Here is a 27,677-nt window from a genome sequence, read left to right as displayed (position 1 = left end):
CGATATTTAGGCTAATTTGACGTGTTATCCGTCTTTTCGCCGACCATTTGAAAACTTTTCCATAACGCGATGTATTTCCATCGCTAACAAAACAAAATTTATGGCAATTATCTAATAACATACTGATTCGTATTGTAGCATAATTTATTTGACGTGGTATCCGTCATGCCCCGTCCATTTTGAACGGTCAATAACAACGTGATGTATATCCATCGCTGTTGTGTGTTTTGAACAGTTGAACGTGGTATCCATTCAAAAACTGTTTCCATATTGCAGAATTTTAAATTTTATGACGTGGTATCCATCACTTATATGTATCAATGATTCTTCAATAAAACTTGCCTCTGCAAAGTTTATATGCGATGCTTTTTATAATTATTATAATTTGTAAAAACTAATATTACAACAAATAAAAAGAAATCTAAATAATAACGTTTAAACATACCTCGTTGTCATTCTCATCCATTTTTATTTTTGTCCTATCACTATCCTCAATAAAACATTCTTTGAGAGATTACAGTGTAAATGTTTTGTTTTAGAATATTGTAACTTGTTAACCTTAGCTGCTGAAGCCTCGTAATGAATACCTTGGCTGCTGGTAGCTGCGTTCCTAATCTGTGGGGCCCTTAAGGGAGTTTATGTGTTGGATGAAATAATAAATCGTAAGCACGAAGTGAAAAGTCGCAATAACAATACCGCAACGTTTCACCATCGCATGCTGTTTTGTTTTATGGAGATCTTTCTCATGGTGCTTTTCAAACTCTTTATTAAAAAATAGACCCATTTTTCCTAATTAGTTGTAACTGAGAGTAACTAAGTCCTGTTCAGGTATTTTATTTCTTCTATTAAAGAGTAATTAGGCTTATCCAGTAAAAAACGCCTCCGATATCACCTCGGGGTGAATTAGATGTCATTTTGGTTATATTCTTCGTTATATCCCGCCAGTAGCAAGCCTATGTGACTAAAAGTACACAAAACGATGTACATCCAACAAATTCATAAGGTAAATCTTCATGAATGAAAAAAAATTATGTATACAGATTTCCAAGGCTAATTATGTACAAACGGCACACAAAATAAAAACATTCTTTAAGTTACCATGAAAATGAAAAAATATACGTAGAGATACACTAATTCTGAATAACAGTATAAATCGTTAAAATGTTCATCATATTTTGATATCACTATTACTAAGATGTAGTTAATCCAAAGACGCCATCTTATACACGAATGTTATGCAAAATGTCCTCCCTTTTATTTCCTCTATGTGTTTGCATTAGAAGCGCATGATTTCTACGACAGCGACATCTACTTCCGATCTGAACACAAGAGTAAGTCGGCTGACGACATCTCTTGAAAAAGCAGCAAAAGCTTCTCCAGGATCTTCGTAATTCCTCAACATTTGATAAGCGTATTACGAGAAGAGTTGGTAGTAAACAATCTGCATTGCAATTGCTCTTTTTGCTACAAAGAAATCAAAATGAATACTTGTAAAAAAATAGCGAGCGCGATTGTTTAATTTATGGTGTAAAAATTTTAACTTTTATGAATTTATAAACGCAATAACCCTAAATATCTTGGAAAAAAACAAACAATATTTTTTAAGTCAAAAATGCATGAAAATATAGGTATAGTAAATCAAGTATCTGAGTTTGTGGTGGTATATTTTTGATAACTACAACTTTTTATGAATAAAGAAAATAGGAAAAGATGAATAATGCCTGAACAGATTTATATCCGATTATATTATATAGAAATGAAATAAAAACAACAAAGTTTATGTTATAAACGATTCCTGGTTCAAGAAGACACGTTATCTAATTGAGGATAAAGCATTTCTACAGATCATTCAGGATATACTGTAGTGTCAAATAGTGAAACAAACAAAACTGTTTAGAAAGTTTTGTGGAATACAGTGATTTTTATAATTATCTATATCATAAATTGTTCATGTAGGGACTAACTTAATTAGATAAAATAAACCATTATTGTTTATATAGTTGTATTGTTACACATTACTTTCCGCCCAAACAGATTATCTTGGATGAATAGTACTATTTGTAAACAAGTCATATGTCATTAATTCACTGCTAATGTGTACATCTGAGAATCACTTTAACGTTTCACTTTAACCAAGAAAGTATGTTCATTATTATTGTTTCTGTATTTCCTCTTACAAATTAAAACATTTTTATTTAGATATTTTTAAAGATTGTAAATGGACATTCAATGATTATGATTTACTTGCAAATGTTCATTCAGTTAGTTTCATTTGTATAATTGGGTTCATAATTAAAGGCTACACGATCACAACAATAAATCATGTGATTTTTATTCGCACATGGCTTAAATGATTTACTTTCATATCAGTAATCAATTTGTTTATATAAAAGTACGTTCATAGAGCTAGTAACATATATGTGATTATCTTAAAATCCTAATTTGTGTAATAACAGAGATTAAATATCATGATATTAATATTTTTTTCTTGTTGGCGAAACATTGATATTCTGTTTGCCAACAAGTCACTTTATTTAATGACTTTATTTGTTGCAGAATAGTGTAAATGCGCAGGTTATGACCACGAAGGTCAATAGCTCTGAGTGATTGGTTGCAAAACATTTGAACGAACAAAATCGTGTCCGGCCCATAACTTCGTTATTTGAAGTCGAACTTTACAACTATTTCACAGAAATGATCATCATATTGAGACGACGTGTCGCGCGCAACATTTGGGTCGCTACCTTGAAAGTGAAGGTCACAGCACGACCTTGCAGCAAAATCCTGTCCGCCCATAACTTCGTTATTTGACGTCGAATTTTACAATTATTTCACAGAAATGATCACCATATTAAGACGACGTGTCGCGCGCATCATTTGGGCCGCTACCTTGAAGGTGAATGTCACAGCATGATCTTGAAGCAAAATCGCGTCCGGCCCATAACTTCGTTATTTGAAGTCGGATTTTACAACTATTTTACAGTAATGATCATCATATTGAGACGACGTGTCGCGCGCAACATTTAGATCGCTACCTTAACACCTATTCTCACAAGATAGGCCCAACTTAAATTGACAAAATGTTAAAAAATGAACTTGTTTTTTATCAAAGTTTTATTGCATAGATGGTTAAAGAGATATGTGTCTGACAAACTGGGAAAGTTACAGCACTCAAACTTGATTATTATCTGTAGAACAGCCACTGAAACAAATTGAGTACTTTTGCAAAATGTAATTTACGTTACCTTAACTTAAAATAAACCAATGGTCATATTAAAGATATTTTGATATATTCTATAAATGCACTTGATACAGATTGTCACTTCGATAAATAATTTGCCAAAGTAACATACATATTTTATGCACAGGTTTTAATAAAACCGTACACCAAGCTTTAACTTTTTCATTTATGTTTGGTTGAATATTTCTGGAAAATATGATCATCAGTAATAATAGCTACATAAACAAACTCATTGCTATACTTATTTAGTTGATTTTATTATGAATTATAAGCACCAAATATTAACATACAACAGTATTTGACTTTAAAATATATATTTTGTATGCAGCATACACCAATACAAATATAACTAGGAAATGGTAACGTAAATTACAAAGTATCACCTTTAACTGGGCAACAGCAAAAAAACTTGATTAAAGATAAAATGACAGCTATGTTTCATTTTTTTTTGCTTTTGAATAATCTTAGATGTAATTATCAGTAATAACTTCGTCTACTGAGATAAATTTATGAAAGGTTTATGCTCAAACATATTCATTTATCCATTTCTTTAAGAAACTAATAGCTTAAGGCCGTAAAATACCTCGTGAATGCCATTAAGACATTATCTTTTTTATCATATATATAAAAAATATAAACTATTACAAAGTCTATGACTTGGTTTAAAGCTGTTACTTTCAGACCAAAAATAACAAATGAACAAAGTAAAAGAATATACCAGTTATGGTAACGTAGATTACCTTATATTCAAGAGTTTTTATATATGTTTGAACATGTCAAACAATAAAATGGTGATGTCAGAGCTATTGCAAAAGAAAATAAATTAATTCATAAATTGAAAAAGAAAAGTCAGATCAAACGCATAAGAAAGTCTTTTTAATTTTTAAGCATGATGTTTATTCAAAGTTAAAAAAAAAAAAAAACACACACAAAAAACAACGGCTTTGTTTGAAATCATTTATTTAAAGCGGCCTTCTGTTTTTCTAAAGGTTTTATATAAAAGTCAAATAAAAAAAGTATGGTGGAAAATTATATTTGCCATCATAAATTACAGAATCAATAATAAAACTCCTGGATTCCTCTAATCTACATGTCCGCTATCTAATTGTATATTAGTAAAGCGTGTGATTCGTTTTCCTATTTTCTATTTTTAGAAACAAACATCACCGGCGTTCTATAAAATTAGATAAATCTTTAGACACTGTTTTAAAGTAGTCCTTTACTTACATGGATATGTTGAACTTTTCTAAGATAAAATTACTGAAATACTTAATTTGAAAAAAAAAAACAAAAAAAAAAACATTTTCGAACAAAAATGAAAGCTGAATGTTGCGCTTTAAATTTATCTTATCTCGTCCTCTTTTAACCTGTAAGAGCGCACATAACAACTAACTTTGGATGTCTTCTAACTTGACACAAATCTTGGCGGCATTGTTTGGCCAATTGGAAGTTGGTGCTTTGACCCCTTTACATTTTCGATTTTGCTAGTATGAAACAAGAAAATCGTCATCAGCTATGACAACCTCTTCAATCAGTTCAAGGTACCAATGTGCCGAACTACTATTTTCGTGTTTCCGGGTGCTTGAACGTACACCATTTTCATTATCGACAATCAGTCTGTCTTCATATTGAACACAACCAGACCACTTAATTTATTAACTTGTATTTGAGTCGCAAGCTCTTTAATTCTGTGTCAATTTCTGGACATTTTTTTTCTGACATTCTATGGTCTGGTCGCTAAAGCCCCCCCCCCCTTTTTTATCTTTTCACTGTTGTTGCTCAGTATGATTTCGTTCTTTTTCGTCCTTTTTTCAAATTATTTTACTCCTTATGTTGATTTTTTCCTCCCACAAAAGGCTCGCTGTATATCAGCCTATGATATACCCATGCTTGCTGAAACAAAGAAAAAGTAATCTACGTTACTTATTTTGTAATCAACGTTACCATTTTTAGAAACCATTTATTTATGCCTAAATTACAGTTTTTTTCTCCAGGAACAAACAGAGTTATTACATTAAACTACCATATAATGATCTACAATATAGGAACATGTAAAATATTTGGAGAAGAACTACTTATTGGTGTTGCAGATATCACAAGTTGATATTTTTGTAATCTACGTTACCAACATTTGTATCACATTTGTTACACCTTTATAAAATCTTAGATGATCTGGTATAACACAGATAACATACATGTATCTCTGTAGATCTGTTATGATAAAAAACTTTATGAACAAAATCTTTTGGTAAGTAAAATAGGTAAGTAAAAATGGAGACAAAAAAGACGGATTTGTTAAAAATTTGGGCCATGACGTAACTATTATATGCAATAAATGTTTGAATTATGAGTGTACAAGATTAATTTTATTGAAATTAAAGATGTATAATTCAATTATAATCTTAAAAATATAATAAAAAACATTTTTATCACTTACCTTGTTTTACTTTCCTGAAGATAACTGGAATTCAGTAATATAGTGTTTCTACGCGGAAATTGCAAATGCAAATGGCGGAATAAGTGGCAATTTGAAATAAAGGGAAATAAACTATGTGCATATTGATCTAGAAGTATATATAGCGGAACCTTGAAACAGCTGAACATTATCTCGTACATTAAAATCAAATTATTTGCAGAAATTGAAAAACCGTGGTAACGTTGATTACATCTCGTAGATTACATTTATATTGTCATGAGCATGATTTTTTTACAAACAATCAATTTTTACAAAATAAAGAAATATTGAATGTTTAACAAGTCTAATCTAATTGATAATAGTCTATAAAGAGCACCCTATGTCACAATATTTGAGTAATAGCAGTAACGTAGATTACATTCTTAAATTTACTTTACAAATATAAAGTTTGTGTTTCTGGTGTAATGTTTTTTTATGAAATGAGTTAATCATTGTATCGCGTATTGTTTATACTATGTTTTGTTAGTATTTTAATCTGTTTAAACACCTTTTAATGTGTTTATTGCCTGTGTATTTTTTGTGCGCAAACTAAGTAACGTAGATTACATGCGATTTGGAGACAAGAAAGTTTTGTTTTATAACGAATAATGCAAAGAGCTTCCCTCAGAAATTCTTTTAATTTTCAAACTTCAACATGTCGTGAAACATAAATTAAAAAGATATGTTCAGTTTTTAACAAATTGATGCAGCACTTGTGTGTTAAATCATGTAACCCTTTACAGGGACAGCGTAATTTTCTTTTAAATTGATATCATTTGTTCATTTATTTTTCTAAATACCAGTTTCTGACATCTATTGTGAATATGATTTAAAAGAAGGAACCATGTTATGTTGAAAAAATAACAAAACTCAACTGTATAATTGTATATGTTTCAACTTTTGTCAAGAGACACTCAAATTTCAAACTTGGGCCTATCTTGTGAGAATAGGTGTTAAACGTGTCCGGCCCATAACTTCGTTATTTGAGGTAGGATTTTACAACTATTTCACAAAAATGATCACTATATTGAGACGACATGTCGCTCGCAATATTTGAGTCGCTACCTTGAAGGTCAAGGTCACAGCATGACCTGGAAGCAAAATCTTGTCCGGCCCATAACTTCGTTATTTGAAGTCGGACTTAACAACTATTTCACAGAAATGATCAACATATTTAGACAATGTGTCGCGCGCAAATCGGTAGATAGATCTCATTGAGTAGAAGTGCAGTGCAAAGAACATTAACTCTGCCTTGGCTAAGTTTGGAATTATCACACTTTTAACTTTGTCTGGGACATAACTCTGACACTACAAAAGATATACTTTTCTGTGTCCAAAACCTAGTCAGGGAGCATCGCTCGGTTCAACCGGCTCTTGTTTGAATACCTGTCACTTAACAACGGTGTTCCGTTTGGTACGGTGTTCCGTTTGGACACGTTTGGACAATCGTGACATTTTATTTATTCTGTACCCGCGATGCACGATGGTACGATGGTGAAAACGCGATGGCACGATGGTACGATGGTGAAAACACGATGGTACGATGGTGATATCACGATGGTACGATGGTGAAATCGCGATGGCGCGATAGTTCGATGGTGAAAACGCGATGTTACATCGCGTTTTCACCATCGTACCATCGTGATTTCACCATCGTACCATCGCGTTTTCACCATCGTACCATCGCACCATCGCGTTATCGCGATTTCACCATCGTACCATCGCGTTTTCACCATCGTGCCATCGCGATTTCACCATCGTACCATCGCGTTTTCACCATCGTGCCATCACGATTTCACCATCGTACCATCGCGCTTTCACCATCGTGCCATCGCGTTTTCACCATCGTGCCATCGCGATTTCACCATCGTACCATCGCGTTTTCACCATCGTGCCATCGCCTTAAATTCCGGTGGACATGCGCATTGTACATCTTTATCAACAATGGATGAATGCATAACTATGTATTTCCCATTTCATCAGACGTTTTGATAAAAATGGCACCTTCAGTAATCAAAGGGCTGCAGCTCTATGGTATTTTCTGATCTTTGCAATCTAAATCATACTGACTATCTGTATGTACTTTCCTATATAAGTTTATTTTTATATACTATAATTCATCTTACGCAGCGACAGCGTTTTGATTTTCTTCTATAACAGTTTGAGATTGATACATATAGAATTTTGCATGAAAAAAAAATAGAATTGCCCCGGATTAGGATTTGAACCATAGGCCTCTCACACCCTCAACGAGACCGCTTATCTCTGCACCACGGCGAAGTAATACATATGTACCTTGAATAAAAACGAATACATTATGTAATTCTAAATTGAGAATTTCCATTTCGTGTTTGCAATCCTTACTAATTTCGAGGTATTTTGTTCACGATAAACCTGTTGTTTAACACTGATGAAAATAATTTAGCGAAAATATTCTCGCCAAAACAGTCCGACATGTATATATTCCACTACTCGGCAGTCAGATTTATTTTGTGTACTACGCTCTGGAGTATTCATTTATCGACATAGCTAAAATAGCATTTTCATTGATTAAAATGATATTCATGATAATCCGAAGCTTTACGGAAATAGCGAACATTTTTTCATTGGGTAAAAAAGATATTCATCCGCGAAATTTGTGATTGTAACCTCATATTTCTATTGACTAATCTAAACTTTTAATGCACTGTAATTCGTTAAATGCCTACATTAAAAATTATTCTTTCTTTTAAATTGCTGGTTTTTAAGCAGTTTTGAGTGAGAACTACTTTGCGTTGTTAGGACTGTTAGGAAATTTTGTGTTAGACCGTGGATGTTAGCTATGTATTTACTGATCTTACGATCAGAAAATACAAAAACCGTGCAAATGATAGTTTTTACAGTGTTCCGTTAGGGCAAGCACAGCACATTCATAACTTGGAACAATGAAAACACTTAATAACGATGTTGAAAGGCCAACATAACGAAACACGATGGTGAAAAGTTGATGGCTGATAATAATAAATCGTAAGCACGAAGTGAAAAGTCGCAATAACAATACCGCAACGTTTCACCATCGCATGCTGTTTTGTTTTATGGAGATCTTTCTCATGGTGCTTTTCAAACTCTTTATTAAAAATTAGACCCATTTTTCCTAATTAGTTGTAACTGAGAGTAACTAAGTCCTGTTCAGGTATTTTAATTATTTCTTCTATTAAAGAGTAATTAGGCTTATCCAGTAAAAAAACGCCTCCGATATCACCTCGGGGTGAATTAGATGTCATTTTGGTTATATTCTTCGTTATATCCCGCCAGTAGCAAGCCTATGTGACTAAAAGTACACAAAACGATGTACATCCAACAAATTCATAAGGTAAATCTTCATGAATGAAAAAAAATTATGTATACAGATTTCCAAGGCTAATTATGTACAAACGGCACACAAAATAAAAACATTCTTTAAGTTAGTTACCATGAAAATGAAAAAATATACGTAGAGATACACTATTTCTGAATAACAGTATAAATCGTTAAAATGTTCATCATATTTTGATATCACTATTACTAAGATGTAGTTAATCCAAAGACGCCATCTTATACACGAATGTTATGCAAAATGTCCTCCCTTTTATTTCCTCTATGTGTTTGCATTAGAAGCGCATGATTTCTACGACAGCGACATCTACTTCCGATCTGAACACAAGAGTAAGTCGGCTGACGACATCTCTTGAAAAAGCAGCAAAAGCTTCTCCAGGATCTTCGTCGTCCCTCAACATTTGATAAGCGTATTACGAGAAGAGTTGGTAGTAACAATCTGCATTGCAATTGCTCTTTTTGCTACAAAGAAATCAAAATGAATACTTGTAAAAAATAGCGAGCGCGATTGTTTAATTTATGGTGTAAAAATTTTAACTTTTATGAATTTATAAACGCAATAACCCTAAATATCTTGGAAAAAAACAAACAATATTTTTTAAGTCAAAAATGCATGAAAATATAGGTATAGTAAATCAAGTATCTGAGTTTGTGGTGGTATATTTTTGATAACTACAACTTTTTATGAATAAAGAAAATAGGAAAAGATGAATAATGCCTGAACAGATTTATATCCGATTATATTATATAGAAATGAAATAAAAACAACAAAGTTTATGTTATAAACGATTCCTGGTTCAAGAAGACACGTTATCTAATTGAGGATAAAGCATTTCTACAGATCATTCAGGATATACTGTAGTGTCAAATAGTGAAACAAACAAAACTGTTTAGAAAGTTTTGTGGAATACAGTGATTTTTATAATTATCTATATCATAAATTGTTCATGTAGGGACTAACTTAATTAGATAAAATAAACCATTATTGTTTATATAGTTGTATTGTTACACAATACTTTCCGCCCAAACAGATTATCTTGGATGAATAGTACTATTTGTAAACAAATCATATGTCATTAATTCACTGCTAATGTGTACATCTGAGAATCACTTTAACGTTTCACTTTAACCAAGAAAGTATGTTTAATGTTATTGTTTCTGTATTTCCTCTCACAAATTAAAACATTATTATTAAGATATTTTGAAAGATTTAAATGAACATTCAATGATTATGATTTACTTACAAATGTTCATTCAGTCAGTTTCATTTTTATAATTAGGTTCATAATTAAAGGCAATAAATCATGTGATTTTTATTCGCACATGGCTTAAATGATTAAATTCCATATCAGTAATCAATTTGTTTATATAAAAGTACGTTCATAGAGCTAGTAACATATATGTGATTATCTTAAAATCCTAATATGTGTAATAACAGAGATTAAATATCATGATATTAATATATCCTTTTCCTTGTTGGTGTAACATTGATATTCTGTTTGCCAACAAGTCACTTTATTTAATCACTTTATTTGTTGCAGAATAGTGTAAATGCGCTGGAATATGATCACGAAGGTCAATAGCTCTGAGTGATTGATTGCAAAACATTTGAACGATAAACAGTGCATTATTATACTATAATGCGAAAAAATATATATTTTCCATTTTAACATGCTTATAAAAAGATAATTGATAAAAATATATCGAATAACTCTGAGCGTAGGAAAAAAATTCTGACGTCATTTGGTTTATTTGGTCATATCAGACGTGTAAGCATTCGTTTTTTCATGATTTGTTACCCTAAGCATTTTCATGGTGCTACATTGATATACTATATCTTTTAACAATTCAAGCTTTATATGTTGAAGAAATTTGACAGATACTTAAAATGCAGTTTGATGTTTCAAAGTATGAAAATGCTTTCTTTCTTTCTTTCTCAACGAACATTTGACAAGACTTCGTGACATAAACAGGAATGGTGGGAGTTCTAGGACAGGTATATCTCAATTGCCATATCTGTTTGATAAGGAACTAATGTGAAGCATGTAAGAATCTGTGTTTGACCATAATATCACGGGAGCCAAAAGCCATGCTTTATTTGAATACCTGTCACTTTACTCACAAATTATGTAGAAACGGAAATGCTGTTTACTATGATATACATACATGTATTTCAAATTAAAGTTTTGGAATACACAAACTTTCGTAAATCTGGAAAAATTAGAAGAAAACAATACATAATGTAAGCTTGCTATTTTTTAAGAAACATTGAAATTTAAAGAAGGATGTTTGTGAAATAAACAGCCTATATGACTAATAGTAAACTCTTTTTATTCATTTTATTTTAAGTTGGTAATCATTTGCTCACCAGAGAATAAAAATATAACAAAAAACCGATGACCATTGAGAATCATGCATCTATGAAAAACTGATTTGACTCATGAAAACTTTGGCCGAAGAGTAATTGTCTCGTGTGATTAAGAGCAGTCTGATAGTCAAAATATTTCTATTTTAACATCCAAAGCTAGATTCCGAGGAATTTTTTGTTCTTGATCGAAATGCCGCTTCTTTGTCAAAGAGGGAAGACATTTTCCATACACAAAATAGTACAATACATCATCTTGTATTACTGTGTTTTGGACTAGTCTTACTTTTAGACCTGTGAAACTGTTTGCAGTCAGAACTTCTGAAATTTATTATCGCCATTTTACATCATTAAAAGGCACTGCTAACAATTCTTCATGAATACAAAAATCCGAAATAAGTTTTGCAATTAAGTAAAAGCATATTTTCTTCGGTCAAGTATCTTTTTTAAGGATTGTAAAATTAATAAACTTATATTAATCAGATTTTACTCGTGTTTATCCTTGCAAATTTATCATTGTGTTTATTAATGTTAACGAAAAAATAAAAGTAAACAAATATGATATTCTTATTACGAACATGTTTCAATTTTATGTTCCATACTTCTCCGTACTCATCCGAATATACTACATGTATATTTCGTTTAGTGTTATTCATAGAATTTGTATAAATTAAACTTCCGCGTTCCAAGTATTGATTGTAACAACGAACTGTAAATATACGACAGATAACATAAGGATATATACCCATATAACATGAATAAATTACTTTTAAAATCAGTTTAAATGTTGGTTTTTGATTCATTGAAGTGTTTAAGCGTGTTTCAGCCTTTGATACGTTCCGCTGAATGATGATATAAATCTTAAATTTAAAACAGGGACACAAACGTCGATAAACAAAATGGCGGAAAGTGGGGGTACACAAGAAGAGGACGATAAAGTTTCTGGACGTGTCAAGGACGTTTTGTGTCAACCATGTTTAAATAAGGATAAGCAAAATGTAGCTGATAAGTTTTGTTCAACTTGCAATGAATTCCAGTGTACTGAATGTTCAAATGTACACACCGTACTTGCTATTCTCAGAACTCACAAATTAGTGAACGCGAATGAAACTGTCACGAAACAAAACTCGTTTGATATGAAAGGATTAGACCGATGTAATCAACATAATAAGATTATAAAATTCTTCTGTGAAGATGAGAATCGGCTTTGTTGTAGTACCTGCGCTATAGTTGACCATCGTAAATGTGACAGCGTTGTAGAAGTTCAGAAGCTTGCTGGGAATTTGAAGTCTCCAAATTCATTGGTAAAAGAAAAATTGCAGGCTACCAAAGAAAAAGCTGAGGACATTATTAAACATGTAATGTCTTCAAATGAGAAATTGGAGCAGGACGTGTATAGAATTCCAGAAACAATTAATCATGTGCGAGATAAAGTAATTCGAATGTTTGACGATTTGGAAGTTGTCATCATTAAAAGAGTAAAATCTTTTCACGAAGAAACACTTAAAAAACGTACAATAAAACAATCGCAAACAGAGAATTATTTATCTGATACAACAACGCGTTTGGAAATAATTAATAGCGTTTATAGACATGGAAGTTTAGCACAACAATTTATTGTAGAAAAGAAAATGGAGATGATGCCACTACTCTATACAGACACGTGAATGGGGTATTTCAATACATAGAGACGGTCAGCATGTCTTTCCATTTTGACAAAACATTAAAGTTTCCACCATTTCCAATTTCTGAATACGTTCCGGGACAACTCGCATTTGAAGATCATTATGTTAATAGGCCACTTACATTAACTTCTGTTTCTTCTATTGATTTGAAGAAGACAGGAGATGACAAAAATGAACCGTTCTATACAGGAATAGACCTTCTACCCGATGGAAGACTGGTTGCTGTTGATACTTACAACAGGAAATGCTTGGTGTATAATGAGAAACTTGAGAAAGTAGGATCATATCAGTTATCATACACGCCACACTCTATAGCAGCTGTATCAAAGGAAGACGTTGTTATAACAAGTGGTAGTAGCTACATAATAGAATTTCTACATATTAGTAAATGTAATGAAATTACACCCGACAAAACTTGTAAAGTGAAAACGAAATATGACTCTATATGTTTAAAAGATGATGATCAATTTGTCGTGCAGGCTATTGATGACAAAAGACATGCACGCATTGTGTCATTGACAGGAAATGAGAATGATTTCAGTGTTAGCTTTCCTAATAAAGCATATCATGCATATTATGGTGCTTGTACATATAATAAGAACAGTGACACACTTGTGCTTACAAATAGATACGAACATGGTGTGTACATATATGATATCAAGACAAACACGAGAGTAGTTGTGAAGGATGATCAGATACAGGGACCACGTGGTGCAGCAGTTGGTCCCTCTGATACTATCCTGGTTTGTAGTAATGGAACAAACTCTATTGTACAGATATCACAAACCGGTCAGATCTTGTCATCACACAAGATAGATATGGAATTGCCGTATAGAGTATGTGTCTCACATGATAAATCCTTTCTTGTTGTTACAAATAGTGCTATTGGAAAATTTAAAGTACAGAAATTCAAAATATCATAAAATAACTCAAAATGCGGACGATTTAAATCTATTTGCCTCACAAAACAAGATGTAATAGATCAGAGATTAAAGTACGAGCGGTGAACAATACACGCATGCTTACAAATACCAGTAATTTAATTGGGAAAGAAGAGAAAATTTTCAGGAACGAACATTTTATGAAAAACGTAATGTACAATCAAATAAATTGATATTAACTCCTCAAGTGAAACAAATGTGTTTTGTTCATGTCGTACAACAGACATGATCTAGTGTAAAACAAGCTGTAAATATAATTGATATCTTTTGAATATTGTTCTCTATTAAAGGCAGTCATAAACTAACCCTTATACTTATACAATTGAATAAATTCATTTCCATTATGTAGCAATGCCTTCAGTTGTATAGTGTGCCATAATCTAAACCAGAGAAACATTAAATTTGTCTCCATATTTGGAAAAATGCCAATTTCATCAAAACAAACGTTTAATAAGATCAAAGTTGATAACATAAATTGTGCACCAGTTTTTCAGCAAAGTTTATTTATAAACATATGACTGTCCTGGTAAAGATATGAGCATTGTAGTTGATCTTTTATCAATCTCTCATTATGCTTAACCCTTTCGCTGCCAGGGGGTTATTGTTTTATTGATCACCTATTTGCCAGAGAGTTTTCTAAGAAATTACTATATTATTAATTAATATAATTATCATTATTTGTTATTAGTATTATAATAATTATATATGTTTCCAAATATGATAGTATAATAATAATTATTGTCGACGGTATAATTTTCTTTATATTTATTATTATTGTTATTATTATTATTTTTAATTTATCATTATTATCATTATTATTATAGAAACGGCTAAAGCCGTCCATATGGCAAATATGCCGAAAATAACAGGGACGGCATAAGCCGTCCCTATGGCAGTGAAAGGTTTTTTAATCAAGACAAATAATATATCCGGAGTTGAATTACTTTAGTTTTCTTTTCTTGTTTTGTATTTTCCCTTTTTTTTTGTTTTGTTTCATTGATTTAATTGGAATTCTACTTCAAATACTCTGCACGAAGAAGACACACCGTAATAACTGCGCCAGTGATGACAGCTTGTTGCAATAATGACGGAAATCTTAAAATTACTGATTACTGCAGGGAGGTTAAAATTAGCTTGTTATAATTCTTCCAAGTGATCACTCTTTCCCCAGATTGTTTTAAGTGGCAGCTGTAAAAAGTTGCCCTATCACTTCAGTGTTTTTATATTTTATTATGCTCCCCGAAAAAATTTCGGGGGAGCATATAGTCGCCGCCTTGTCCGTCCGTCCGTCCGTCCGTCCGTCTTTCCGTCCGTCCGTCCGTCCGTCCGTCCCCTTTTCTTGTCCGGGACATAACTTTGAAACAACAAGAGGTATCAACATGAAACTTTGTAGGTAGATAGATCTCAGTGAGTAGGTGTGCAGTGCACAAGAACCGTAACTCTGCCTTGCCTAATTTTTGAATTATTCCCCTTTGTTTATTTTTACACTTTGAACTTTGTCCGGGACATAACTCTAAAAGTATAAGAGGTATCAACATGAAACTTTGTAGGTAGATAGATCTCAGTGAGTAGGTGTGCAGTGCACAAGAACCATAACTCTGCCTTGCCTAATTTTTGAATTATCCCCCTTTGTTTATTTTACACTTTGAACTTTGTCCGGAACATAACTCTAAAAGTATAAGAGGTATCAACATGAAACTTTGTAGGTAGATAGATCTCATTGAGAAAGTGTGCAGTGCACAAGAACGGTAACTCTGACTTGTCTTATTTTTGATTTATCCCCCTTTGTTTATTTTACACTTTGAACTTTGTCCGGGACATAACTCTAAAAGTATAAGAGGTATCAACATGAAACTTTGTAGTTAGATAGATCTCATTGAGTAGGTGTGCAGTGCACAAGAACCGTAACTCTGCCTTGCCTTATTTTTGAATTATCCCCCTTTGTTTATTTTACACTTTGAACTTTGTCCGGGACATAACTCTAAAAGTATAAGAGGTATCAACATGAAACTTTGTAGGTAGATAGATCTCATTGAGTAGGTGTGCAGTGCACAAGAACGGTAACTCTGCCTTGCCTACTTTTGGAGTTATTGCCCTTTGTTCATTTTGACACTTTGACTTTGTCTGGGACATTACTCTAAAATTATAAGAGATATCAACATGAAACTTTGTAGATAGATAGGTCTCATTGGGTGGAAGTGCAGTGCTTAAGAATCATTACTCTGCCTTGCCTTATTTTGAAGTATTTGCCCTTTGTTTATTTTTACTTTTTGACTTTTGTCCTGGACAATACTTTAAAACTATTAGAGATATCAACATGAAACTTTGTAGGTAGCTAGATATAATTGGATAGAATTGCAATGCTTAAAGAACCTAAACAAAGCCTGGTCTAATTTTGGAGTTATTGCCCTTTGTTCATTTTTACACTTTGACTTTTACCTGGGACATAATTCTGATATCATCAGGAAACTTTATAGATAGATAGATCTCATTGAATAGAAGTGCAGTGCAAAAAAACATAACTCCGCTTTGCCTAATTTTGGAGTTTTGCCCTTTGTTCATTTTTTTATACTTTCCTGTGTCCAGAACCTTCTCGGGGAGCATCACCCGGTTCAACCGGTTCTTGCTTTTCTGGTTCTTCGTAATCGTAGACTCCAGCACATTTATGTCTTTATGTCTTGAAAATTGGCTGAGGTCGGTGCTAGGGGGCGTGAGGGATGTTCCAGTATTTCATTATCCTTCATACACAAACTCAATCAAACCAAGTCTGAAATTTTTCATGTATTTTTGTTGTGATTAATGTTTCTGAGGAATCACTCTTTTTTCCAGATTTCACAAATTCGAACTCGAAATTCGAGTTTCAACCCTCTCAACGGTCTTTCGATTAATTGTCAAATAAATACTTACGAGCAACGAACCAGGCATTCTTGTGCGAAACGTTGTGGTTTCGTTTACTATTGGCCAATCAGAAGAATCGTTAAAAAATACCAAACAGCTGATCTGGTTTACAATGGCGTGGAAAGTAATCGAAAGATCGCGGAGAGGTTTGAAACTCGAATCTCGCGTGTATCAGATGCTACTGAAAGTTGTGTGTGGTCCCACTTATGTATTTAGTAATATTAGTAAATTCAAGTGGTTTTGATCAGTACTAGGCTGACTAACACGTATAAGTCTACGAATCGTTGTGCCGCAATTTTGTCTACCAGGAATCTTTAGCACAAATGCGTTTTTTTTCCGATAGATGTTTTTTGAAGGGCTAGAGACTTGTTGTCGGTCTCATTTGGAAGCTTAATACAAACGTGAAATAGTGATGCAGTAGTGCTCAATCTGTTTTAACAGAAACTTTTCTTACCTTTAAACCTAGACTTAATCTGAAATATTTTTACATTGGGTTTTCAAATAAGTAGTGTTCTTTCTTTTTATCAGTCTTTGAACTACGTGTTTATATAATACATGTATATATCATACTTTTGTTGAAAAAAATGTTATACTTACACTTATGAAATTGAAACATAGATTAATTAATCAACAAACTTTTGGCTTTCATATTAAAATGTTCACTGTCAGCATTTACTGTAATGTTTAAACAAAGACCAATTTCATTTTTCTCAAACTTATTTCTACGAGAAAATTACCTCAATTTTTTTTTCAAAAATATGTCTAATGAATTTTGCATGATACTAGCAAACCTTACAACTTCCACTGTTATTCATCAAAATAAATCATTCTAAACTTATTAATATTTCAGATTACATCAAATTGTTTAAGACATTGTTGAATAGTGATATAATATATCTTTTATTGATTGCCTTTTTGCACTACATACCATTTTGTTTACATTTTGCTACATTTATGACAAATCATTTGACAGTCAATGCTCCTTTTTTCACGTGATTAGCATCTAACATGCTAAAAATTCATTAAACATTTCTATTTCTAAAACACACGCCTTTATATATCGTAGTCTTATGTCTTAAAATTTCCATCATAGTGACGGCTATTTGCAAGGTATCCTTGTCAATTCACACAAAATTAGCTAAACCTGGAGGAGTAACAGACCATGTTTTATACATGTACAAGGTCTTTAAATGGACTGGCAGGCAAAAACTTTGGTTCTTCCATAACTGCACATCATATATTGCAAGAAATAAGACTTGTAAAAAGAACTACCAATAAAGTTTGAAATATAAATTTATATGTACATTGTACATGTATAACGTATCGGTCAATTATCATAGGATAAATGCAGATTTATTTCTCACACTCGAGTCCTAGAAGAAGTAAATGTCAGTTTGACATTGTGTGGGTATGTATGAGAGCTTGTATAATTGTAAACTAAAATATTCTAGCAGAGCGAGGTTTCGATCCTCTAGTTATGGGCCCAGCACGCTTCCACTGCGCTACTCTGCTGATATATATCACATAACATGACACTTTGTGTATGAGAATAGAAAGAGAATATTGTCCATGAATGTCATATTTACCACCACTAATCTAGGAGTTCAGTGCTTTAAAAATGCCACAAGCAAACCTTCGTACAACTTTCACGGTTATTTATCAGAATAAACTATTCTTAACTAATGTATAATCTTTTAGATTACATCAAGTTGTTTATGAAGTTATTGAGTACTGATACGATATATTATTTCTTTATTGCTTGTTTGTCCTACGCAGAATGCGCATGCGCGAAATGCAACATTTGTTTCTATGGTTATGTCTTAATGTCGTAACTTAGAATTGACACATTTTAATTTGTTTTGCTACTTTAATGACAAATCGTTAGACTGTCAACACTACTTTACACGCGATAAGCTTCTTACATGCTCAAAATCCATTATAAAAAAATTAGATTGTCCTTTTTCAACGAGAGAAAACTTTTCTATTTCTAAGACTTTATGTGCCTTTAGATATCGTAGTCTTATGAAAGATATACAAAGTCTGGAAATTTCCATCATTACATTGTCTTGAATTTCCGTCATAGTGACGGCTATGTGCAATGTGGCCATGTCAACTCACACAAATCTAAACCTGGAAGTATAACAAACCATGTTACTATGTTTCTTCCATAACTGCATATCAGCGTAACAAAACATGTTTTATGTTTTAAATGGATAGTTCTTGGCCAAGCAATGGTTATTCCATAACTGCAAGAAAAAAGACTTTAAAAAAGAACCATTGAGTTTAAAATATAAAAATATATGTACATGTTAATGGGTCGGTCATTTATCATATGATGTCTTCTCACACTCGAGTCCTTGAAGACGTAAATGTCAGTTTTTTGCATTGTGTGGGTATATATGAGAGCTTGTATATGCTTTCAAACAAAGAAACTAAAAGCTTCTAGCATAGCGAGGTTTCGATCCTCGGACTTCTGGGTTATGGGCCCAGCACGCTTCCACCGCACCACTCTGCTGATATATATATCACAAGTAAACGATGACACTTTGAATTTTGACTATTGTTTAAATTTTGACTATTGCCTAATGCAATACGTTGCTGGAAGGTACGCAACTCCGCCTGCCACGTGACTTTAACATGAAAATATGAATAAAGAGTTATCTTCCTGTACATATTTGGTCTAATTATTCGTTTTGTAGATTTTTTTTGTTGTTTATTTAAATTACAATTTGTTAAATAATGTTTGATTGTTGCCCATCATTTTTGTAAATTCACTTAATAGTACTGTAGTTATAAATATTCTGATACGCTTAGCTCTGCATGGATTATATAATTAGAATTCACACTTTGCAAATGTAATTATTAAAAAATAACCGTCTTCAAATATAAAATACATGTTTAACATTTTGTAGAGACCTTTTTACATTCCAATATTTCCTTAGAAACGGAAGTGGCATTTTGAGCATGCGCACTCTGCGTAGGACAAAAAGTGATACTGGCCGGAAGTATAGAACCATTAATATTCCAAAAAATGCTATTAAGTGATTTAAATATAAAAGATAAAATGCAACTTTGTTCACATTTTGCTACATCATATCATTTAACAATCAATGGTGCTATTTTACTATTACTTTGCGTGTTAAACATCTAAAAATGCTAATTTATTATAAAAGCATTATAAAACACAGGTTTGTACGGAAGAGCATTAGTGCCAGGTGTATGTTTTTTATTAACTCGAAATTTCGAGTTACTAACTCGAAATTTCGACTTACTAACTCGAAATTTCGAGTTACTTATCTCCAAATTTCGAGTTACTAACTCGAAATTTCGAGTTACTAACTCGAAATTTCCGACTTACTAACTCGAAATTTCGACTTACTAACTCGAAATTTCGAGTTACTTATCTCGAAATTTCGAGTTCGAGTTACTAACTCGAAATTTCGACTTAGTAACTCGAAATTTCGACATACTAACTCGAAATTTCGACTTAGTAACTCGAAATTTCGACTTAGTAACTCGTAAATTCAACTTACATTGCACGACTTTCATTGGTTGCCGGTGAAAGCAAGGATTGAATTCAAGATACTTTCTTTCGTGTGTAGTTGTTGCACATTGACAGAGCACCTTTAACATTTATTTAACAGAACAATTTTATAGGGTCAAATTGTCCACACATACTGAACATATCCTTCGCTTTTTTGTGGAGGGGGGGGGGGGGGTGTAAAATCACACTTTCCACATTTCCGTGTTAACAGGGTGTTTCTTTTTCTTAAGCACACATACAACCATCATATGGAGAAACAACAAGTCCAAAACCCACCCTATTGTAAACTGTGCAATATCATGTGTTAAATAAGTTTTTAAATGACGTGTATAGGCCAGTTAGTCTGTCACGTTTCTTTATACTAATAATGTTTTTGTAACATTATTCATTATTTACTAATACTTTGATTCATATTGTGTTGATAAAAGTTGATAAAAGTGATACTTGTTATAATATATATGTTGGGAACAATATAAAAGCATCCGATTTTACAAGAAATATAGTCAGTCCAACAATTTTGACAAAGGCCTCAGCACGCCCTATTTTGGCCACGCCGCGATACTTTCCTCAGATGTCCCACACGTAAAGTATAGGATCGGTCTTTTTACAGGGATGAGAAGAATATGATTAGTGAAAAGATATGTTCGAACAGATGGGATACAATACAACGTCTGAAGAACGCCTGAACGTACAAATTAAAGGAAGCCTTGTATTTTTTATGTCTGGTGTGTACATGCCATTACTAAGTTTAAGTTAAATTTCAATAGTTTTTGTCCAGGCACCCGTTTCTCCATCTCCATCGTTCAAATTCACTGCCTACTATATCTTATACCATCTAAAATAACTTTGGCCATTCTTGTAATGTTAATAAGTCGAAATTTCGAGTTACTAAGTCGAAATTTCGAGTAACTTAGTCAAAATTTCGAGTTACTAAGTCGAAATTTCGAGTTAGTAACTCGAAACTTCGAGATAAGTAACTCGAAATTTCGAGTTAGTAAGTCGAAATTTCGAGTTAGTAACTCGAAATTTCGAGTTAATAAAAAACATACACCTGGCACTAATGCTCTTCCGTACAAATCTGAATCTGGGAGTGCAACAATACATGTTTTATACTCGCAGCTCGATACCAGGAAAATACTATATCGCATAAAGACTATTCAAGTCATTTTGGTCCGGGCGAGCCGAGGTTTCAATTTCGATGGGATCATATTTTTCTGTAAAGAGCGAAAATTCAAACGAAATTATTACAATTTATCGATACTTATGCAAACCTTTAAAATATTTCATTTGTGGAAAGACAACTCGTTCATACCCATAGAAGTAATTCATGTTTTTGTCAAAGTTGCCTCCCATGTGTTGTAAAATTCAATTTAATTATTTATTCTAGATATAGTTACTCATTTCTCACTTAGATATTCATTCATTCATTCATTCATTCATTCATTCATTCATTCATTTTTCTTTATTTTATCATATACCTCTTCGTATCGTCTCAAATAGCTACAATATCTTGTGTATCGATGTACACACATCTATTGTTCGAATAAATCATACCCTTTAGTTCTTTAAATAAATTTTAAAAAGTATCATCAGAAGCAGAAGCAGCATTTATGTTTTGCTACTGTGTTACATATCATTTTACATTTAGCACTATTTTCTTCAGGTAACATGCATCAAACATGCTCTAAAGCTCTAATCATATTTAATCTAATATGATTTGACCATTTCGAATACGTAAATATTTGATCATATCATAATGTGCCTTTAAGAATACAGATTAAAAAGATAAGTTTTCTCTTTGTTTACACCAACGACAGCTATAAAATCTTATTTTAGTATCAAATGAAGTTGACAAAGTTGTCAGAAAGACGTGATTGTGTTTTGGCTTTGTGTTTATAGCACGTTTTGTACACAATTAGTAGTTGTATGATGAAACATTGGACAAATAATGACATCATTAAAGGCACCTGTCAGGGTCATTCATATGCTGCTACAAACAATAAGCATGAAACATAACTCTTAACTTTTTACTCTTTTAGTAATGACATTTGTACAGGTGATCATTTCAGTATAAAGTGTTTTGTTGTTTGTTACTAATTATTTGTTCACGTATATACGTGTAAGTGTACACAGATTAAATGAAACGATAATTATTCGGAAAGTGGATATTACATTTCGTAAAAAAAACGGTGAGACAGCATGGTTTATATTTCTATATTTATTTATTCATCAAGGAATTTTGCTTCATCATCAAAACAAAATGAATTTGCACAGGCTTCAATTGTTCAACGGGGATTTCACCTTTTCATTTATTATTGACCCCCTCGAATACCTACAGATACTTGATCTGTTGATATTTACACTTTCTGAACTTTCAAGTTGACAATAGCTCGTGTAGGTATGATAATGCAAGTTTATTATCAAAATTCGTAAAAAAAATACAGAAAATTATAGCGATGTGCGGGTTTCGTGGGTTCATGATACAACATTATTTAGTAGGGAAGTATCAGCAAACAAAAATATACAAAAAGGGCAATTAGAATAATGTAACATTACAAAATGTGAATTCAAGGAATTGCATAAGCCTGTCTGCAATGGAATCGGAAAGACACACACAGACGAGTAAAAGTGGGGCCAGAATGTCTTCTCGACAACATATCTTTGCAAAGAAGTATCATGTTTATATGTGGCTCTTAAAAGAAAGCGAAAAAATACTTAAGGTGTCCGACCATATAAATATAGACTTTTCTGCAATAAAAGCGACTTTCCCATTTTGACATCGCTATATTGTCTAATCAGATCAGATCTGGTCGGTTTTCGTGAGAAATAAAACGATTTTTATACCATAAACCGTAAAAATGGCAATTATTTTCAACAAGAGCGTTTGACATTTAGCGCCTTGTAAGCGAGATTAATTTCATAGATTAACCTAATGACGGATTTGATCTCATTCAAAATCTCAACATTTTGATATCGAGCATTAACATACGAACTATTTAATATATATATATATGTCTTTTTAAACGCCATTAAGCACTTACAATATTAAAGCAGCATAACTCCAGATTCATGCTAATTTTCATGAAAATTTTGAAATTGTATTTTAAAGTAAAGTACATGTATTACGAAGTAATTTACACATTGCAAACGGCACGTGCAATCCACTTAATAATCCCACTTAAGAAGTTAAAATATGCAAAAATAGCTTTGCCGCGTAAATCTCGCGGTAGAAATATGGTGATAAATACTGCAAAATCAGTCGCATAGCATGTACCTTATAACTTGAATCTTGAATCATTTTACTTTCTATTAAAGTCTAAGTATATTTGTCTCAAGTTAAATTTTCTTGAAATATTTTGGTTCATCTGGAAATTAAGCACATGCTCATGCAATCTGCGTTAGGATATTTATGTTTGCGTTTTAATAAGATACTTCAAATATAAGTAATTTGGTTTCTTGTCCATAAATGTACTTAGTACCACAATCAGGGATTCTATATTTCTAGAATGAAGGTCAACAAGTGTGAAGTTTGATACCCGTTTAATTTATGCTTGTTAAACATCTTTCCTTAACCTCCATAGTTGCGGTTACATTTGATTTTTTGGTACCAGGTACGCGACGTGACAAGAGGGTGCCAGACGATTGCAACGTTCGTAGTGAACCATATTAATGAAAACGGATACGCCTTGTCAAGTCCGAGGCAAATGAGTACATGCTGATGGCGCTGATCCACTTAAATGTGTAAGGGGGAATTGAAAATTCATTGAATTCTATCTCTTACAACAGCACGATTTTTTTCACAGCCAAGATTTTTTTATTTTGCCTGGGTCTAAATATAATGAATACAAATATAGGCTGAATTTTTGAAACCAAAATCCGAAAAAGATTAAAAACATAAAGTTAACATTTTTCTCAAATTTTCGTCAAAAAAGTCAAAAACTTTTTTTAATACACTAAAAATTAAAAACCCCGGGGACCCCACACCCTGTTGATAGTGCGCGGCGGGGGGTCTCATGCAAATTTTCCCCTTATAAACAGTCAGGGGGTCCCAAAAACAAAATCATTTTTTAAAATTTTTGAACTTCTTTCAAACTTCCAAACCCATCACCCCTAATTATTTCACGAATTATGCAGACCAAAGATCAGAGTATCATGTGACCAAATTAATTCATTACCATCCCCTTCCATTTCAACCGCCCAACCGGTGCATGGACACCGCTCTCAATTTTCACATGACTTGGGAATTTGATAATATAGTGGATGCGTTATGACTAGCTGTCACGCCAGATGTTGCTGTGATCTGGTGTTTATGAAGGGAAATATTGTCTGGTTGAAGACCACCGTAAATGAATGCAAGAACTTACATATTTTTGCTGATCAGTTAAATGTCGAAGAATGAACGCAAACTCTAATCTTTGTGTTATATATATAACAAAATATTCCCATCAGTATCTATGGTTACATTCGTACTATAATGACACTTAATTAATGTTTATCAATGACAATATAGTCCAATAGCGCAATAACTGTTTTCTTGTTACATGAAATGAAAGATGCAGACTGACTATTAAAAGGAGGAGATTGGGTGCTGGGTCTATGCATTGCTTACTTATAATGTATCGCTAGACAGTGCGGTGGTCCAATACGGCACGTCATTTGTACCACATGACTCTTAGAATATTTTTTGTGTAATTAGATATTTTGTAAAAAGTATTTCATTTTAAGGTACATATATTTTGTTATAGGTATTTGTCCCTTTTTAGCAACTTTCAATGAATATAGCTGCAAATCGATAGTGAACGCGGTCTTAGGCGGTTCACATACATAACTGTTATTGCTAAGGCATTTACAGTAAAATCAAACATACATAAATATCAACATCGGTTTTGATCATAAAAAACCTCCATCCACTAACTTAGCTGTTATGAAATCCATTTTTGTTTCTACATTAATTAGATCTAATACATAAAATAATAAATTTCATCTTGAACGATACAGATACATTGTGAGGTATATATGTCCCCTGATTAGCATAAAATGACAAAGAAACGGTGGTCTTCAGTCAGTTTAGTTTACAGTGGACATTCCTCGGTGACAAGTCGTGGCCAGATACGGTCATTTAGTAAATAATGGACCGCAAACTGCGTTGACCATTATACAGATAAGGAATTTTTATGTGTTTGCAAACCCGCTTACGAGGTCATATCGGCTTGTTCATGAATGACATTAGTTTGAAAATCTACATCATTACTTCAATACATTGCCTCTAGTAGTAATTTGAATTTTATATCATTTTGGTCTTCTCCGTTCCGCTACTGACTTTTTCCCCTGTTATTAGAATATAGGATAAGGAAATTTGTCGAAACTTTGAATACGGTAGGCCTTAAACTATCTTAATGTGTTTGTTTGGTTGATCCCAAAATTTCGAATAAAAGTTCCATTATGAAAAGTTTAACGCGCGTTTTGTATAATTGATTTTGTATTTACTATCGTATATGTATCTTGTACTGACTTAAAGGAACTCCTCTGAGGTGCAAAACCTTAAAACATAAATTTCTTACACAGATTAATATTTGAGGTACATAAAACAAAAATATATCCAAACGATGATAATGAAATATTCTAAGAGATAAATTTAAAATTGTATCTCAGACCGGTTTGAGTGTTGCAACGCTTTTTATTTTTCACATTCAGAAAAAATCAATTGAGCGAATGGTCTAAATTTTTACAAAAAAGTTATTGGTCTAGACCTACATGTACATCAAGTGGAAAATTATTCTCGAAAACAGATTTTCAGTTCTGCCATGTCAGTGGTTTCCCAGAGCGATTTGTTTTTTGGTTTTTTTTGTTTGTTTTTTTTTTATGCGTTTATTTAAGGTCGCCGCCGGAAAGCCCATATGGGCGACCGTACACTCAAGTCGGGTCATCCTTGAGCGTCCCGATTTTTCGTCGATTTTTTCCAGCTTTATTGGTGTAGGAAGACCCCAGGTGCCCCTCCGGGCATTATTTCAGGCACGAGCGGGCACCTGGGTAGAACCACCGACCTTCCGTAAGACAGCTGGATGGCTTCTTCACATGAAAGATTTCGACCCGAGAGAGGATCGAACCTACAGTGGTGAGGGACCTGTGATCTCAAGTCAACGACTTTAACCACTCGGCCACGGAGGCCCCATGAGCGATTTGGTCAAAACGTTTGAGGCTAGCATATTGTGTTGTTGTTGTTGTTTCTGTTGTTGTTAAATCTACTTGTTCTCCTGGAAATAAGGATATGTCTTTTATCCTTTTTGCTTTATTTTTACTTTGAAACGCAGGGGACATGATCATAACCAAGTATATATTGTTATTTTTATCATTTAAACCATGTACATACAATTCTTCTCCCATCACGTTTTATCGATTTTATATTGTAATTTCGTCACTTGCGAAGTTGCGAGTGAACCAAGAGCCTGCCAGAATTGTAATTATCGTCACTTGAAGGTGTTTGACACCTAAATTCAATTGTACCTATTTCTATTATTATGCTTTTCTTCTCATGTCACCAGTAAGGAAAAGGTGTCAACAGACGGACTACTTTTTGGTTGGAAAGATTTATGCAAGTCTTAGTTTCCACTGCTCCGACGTTAGTAACACAAAGCTGTATTTGACACTCTTTAATAATGCTATCAGTTCCTGTATATAGTTTCTATGAAACAAAAGGATACTCATCTCTATTAAGACAAAATTTATTTGAAATATAAAATAATTATTATAAAAAATACTATAATTATATGAATATCAACCATATCAAATAGTCTAATTAGACTTTTTAAAACATGAATACAAAAAATAGTGTTTAAAGGCAAATTTATACCAACGATTTGACTGAAAATCGGTGATTATTTCGATTTACTATAAAATATAGATAAAAATGATTTTAAAGGCCGTAAATGAAATAACAATAAAGAAACACTTTGTTATCGCCAGTTACCAGTTACAAAGAGTTACCATGGCTATTGTCTCGGAGATATTATCGCTTTAATGCCGAAAAGTTGCGATTTACGACAATCAATTTTTTCATTCAAGATGTTTTGTATTTTCTGCTTTTACGGAATCTCCGAAGCGTGTAACATTTTTCAGCGGTATGTTTTACCCTAAGGCAGAGAAAGCGGGTCATTATTGAAATATTTATCTTAACCATCGGTGTGATTTAATACT

General features: G+C 32.7%; 1 protein-coding gene across 1 annotated transcript; it reads left to right on the top strand.

Moving 5' to 3' along the window:
* The first annotated feature begins 12,314 nt into the window (after positions 1-12,314).
* On the top strand, positions 12,315-13,082 carry LOC132753394 (zinc-binding protein A33-like). The gene has a single exon (XM_060743858.1). The coding sequence runs from the start codon at positions 12,315-12,317 to the stop codon at positions 13,080-13,082; it is 768 nt and encodes a 255-aa protein (XP_060599841.1).
* Positions 13,083-27,677: the final 14,595 nt, after the last annotated feature.

Source organism: Ruditapes philippinarum, unplaced genomic scaffold (genome assembly GCF_026571515.1).
Source record: "Ruditapes philippinarum isolate M1 unplaced genomic scaffold, ASM2657151v2 ctg4_1_1_1_1, whole genome shotgun sequence".
In the NCBI taxonomy this organism is placed as follows: Eukaryota; Metazoa; Mollusca; class Bivalvia; order Venerida; family Veneridae; genus Ruditapes; species Ruditapes philippinarum.
The sequence above is the reverse complement of the archived record's forward strand: the minus strand, read 5'-3'. Positions and strand labels throughout refer to the sequence as shown.

Excerpts from the sequence above, each read along its gene's own strand:
- LOC132753394 (XM_060743858.1), top strand. The coding sequence starts at position 12,315 with ATGGCGGAAAGTGGGGGTACACAAGAAGAGGACGATAAAGTTTCTGGA.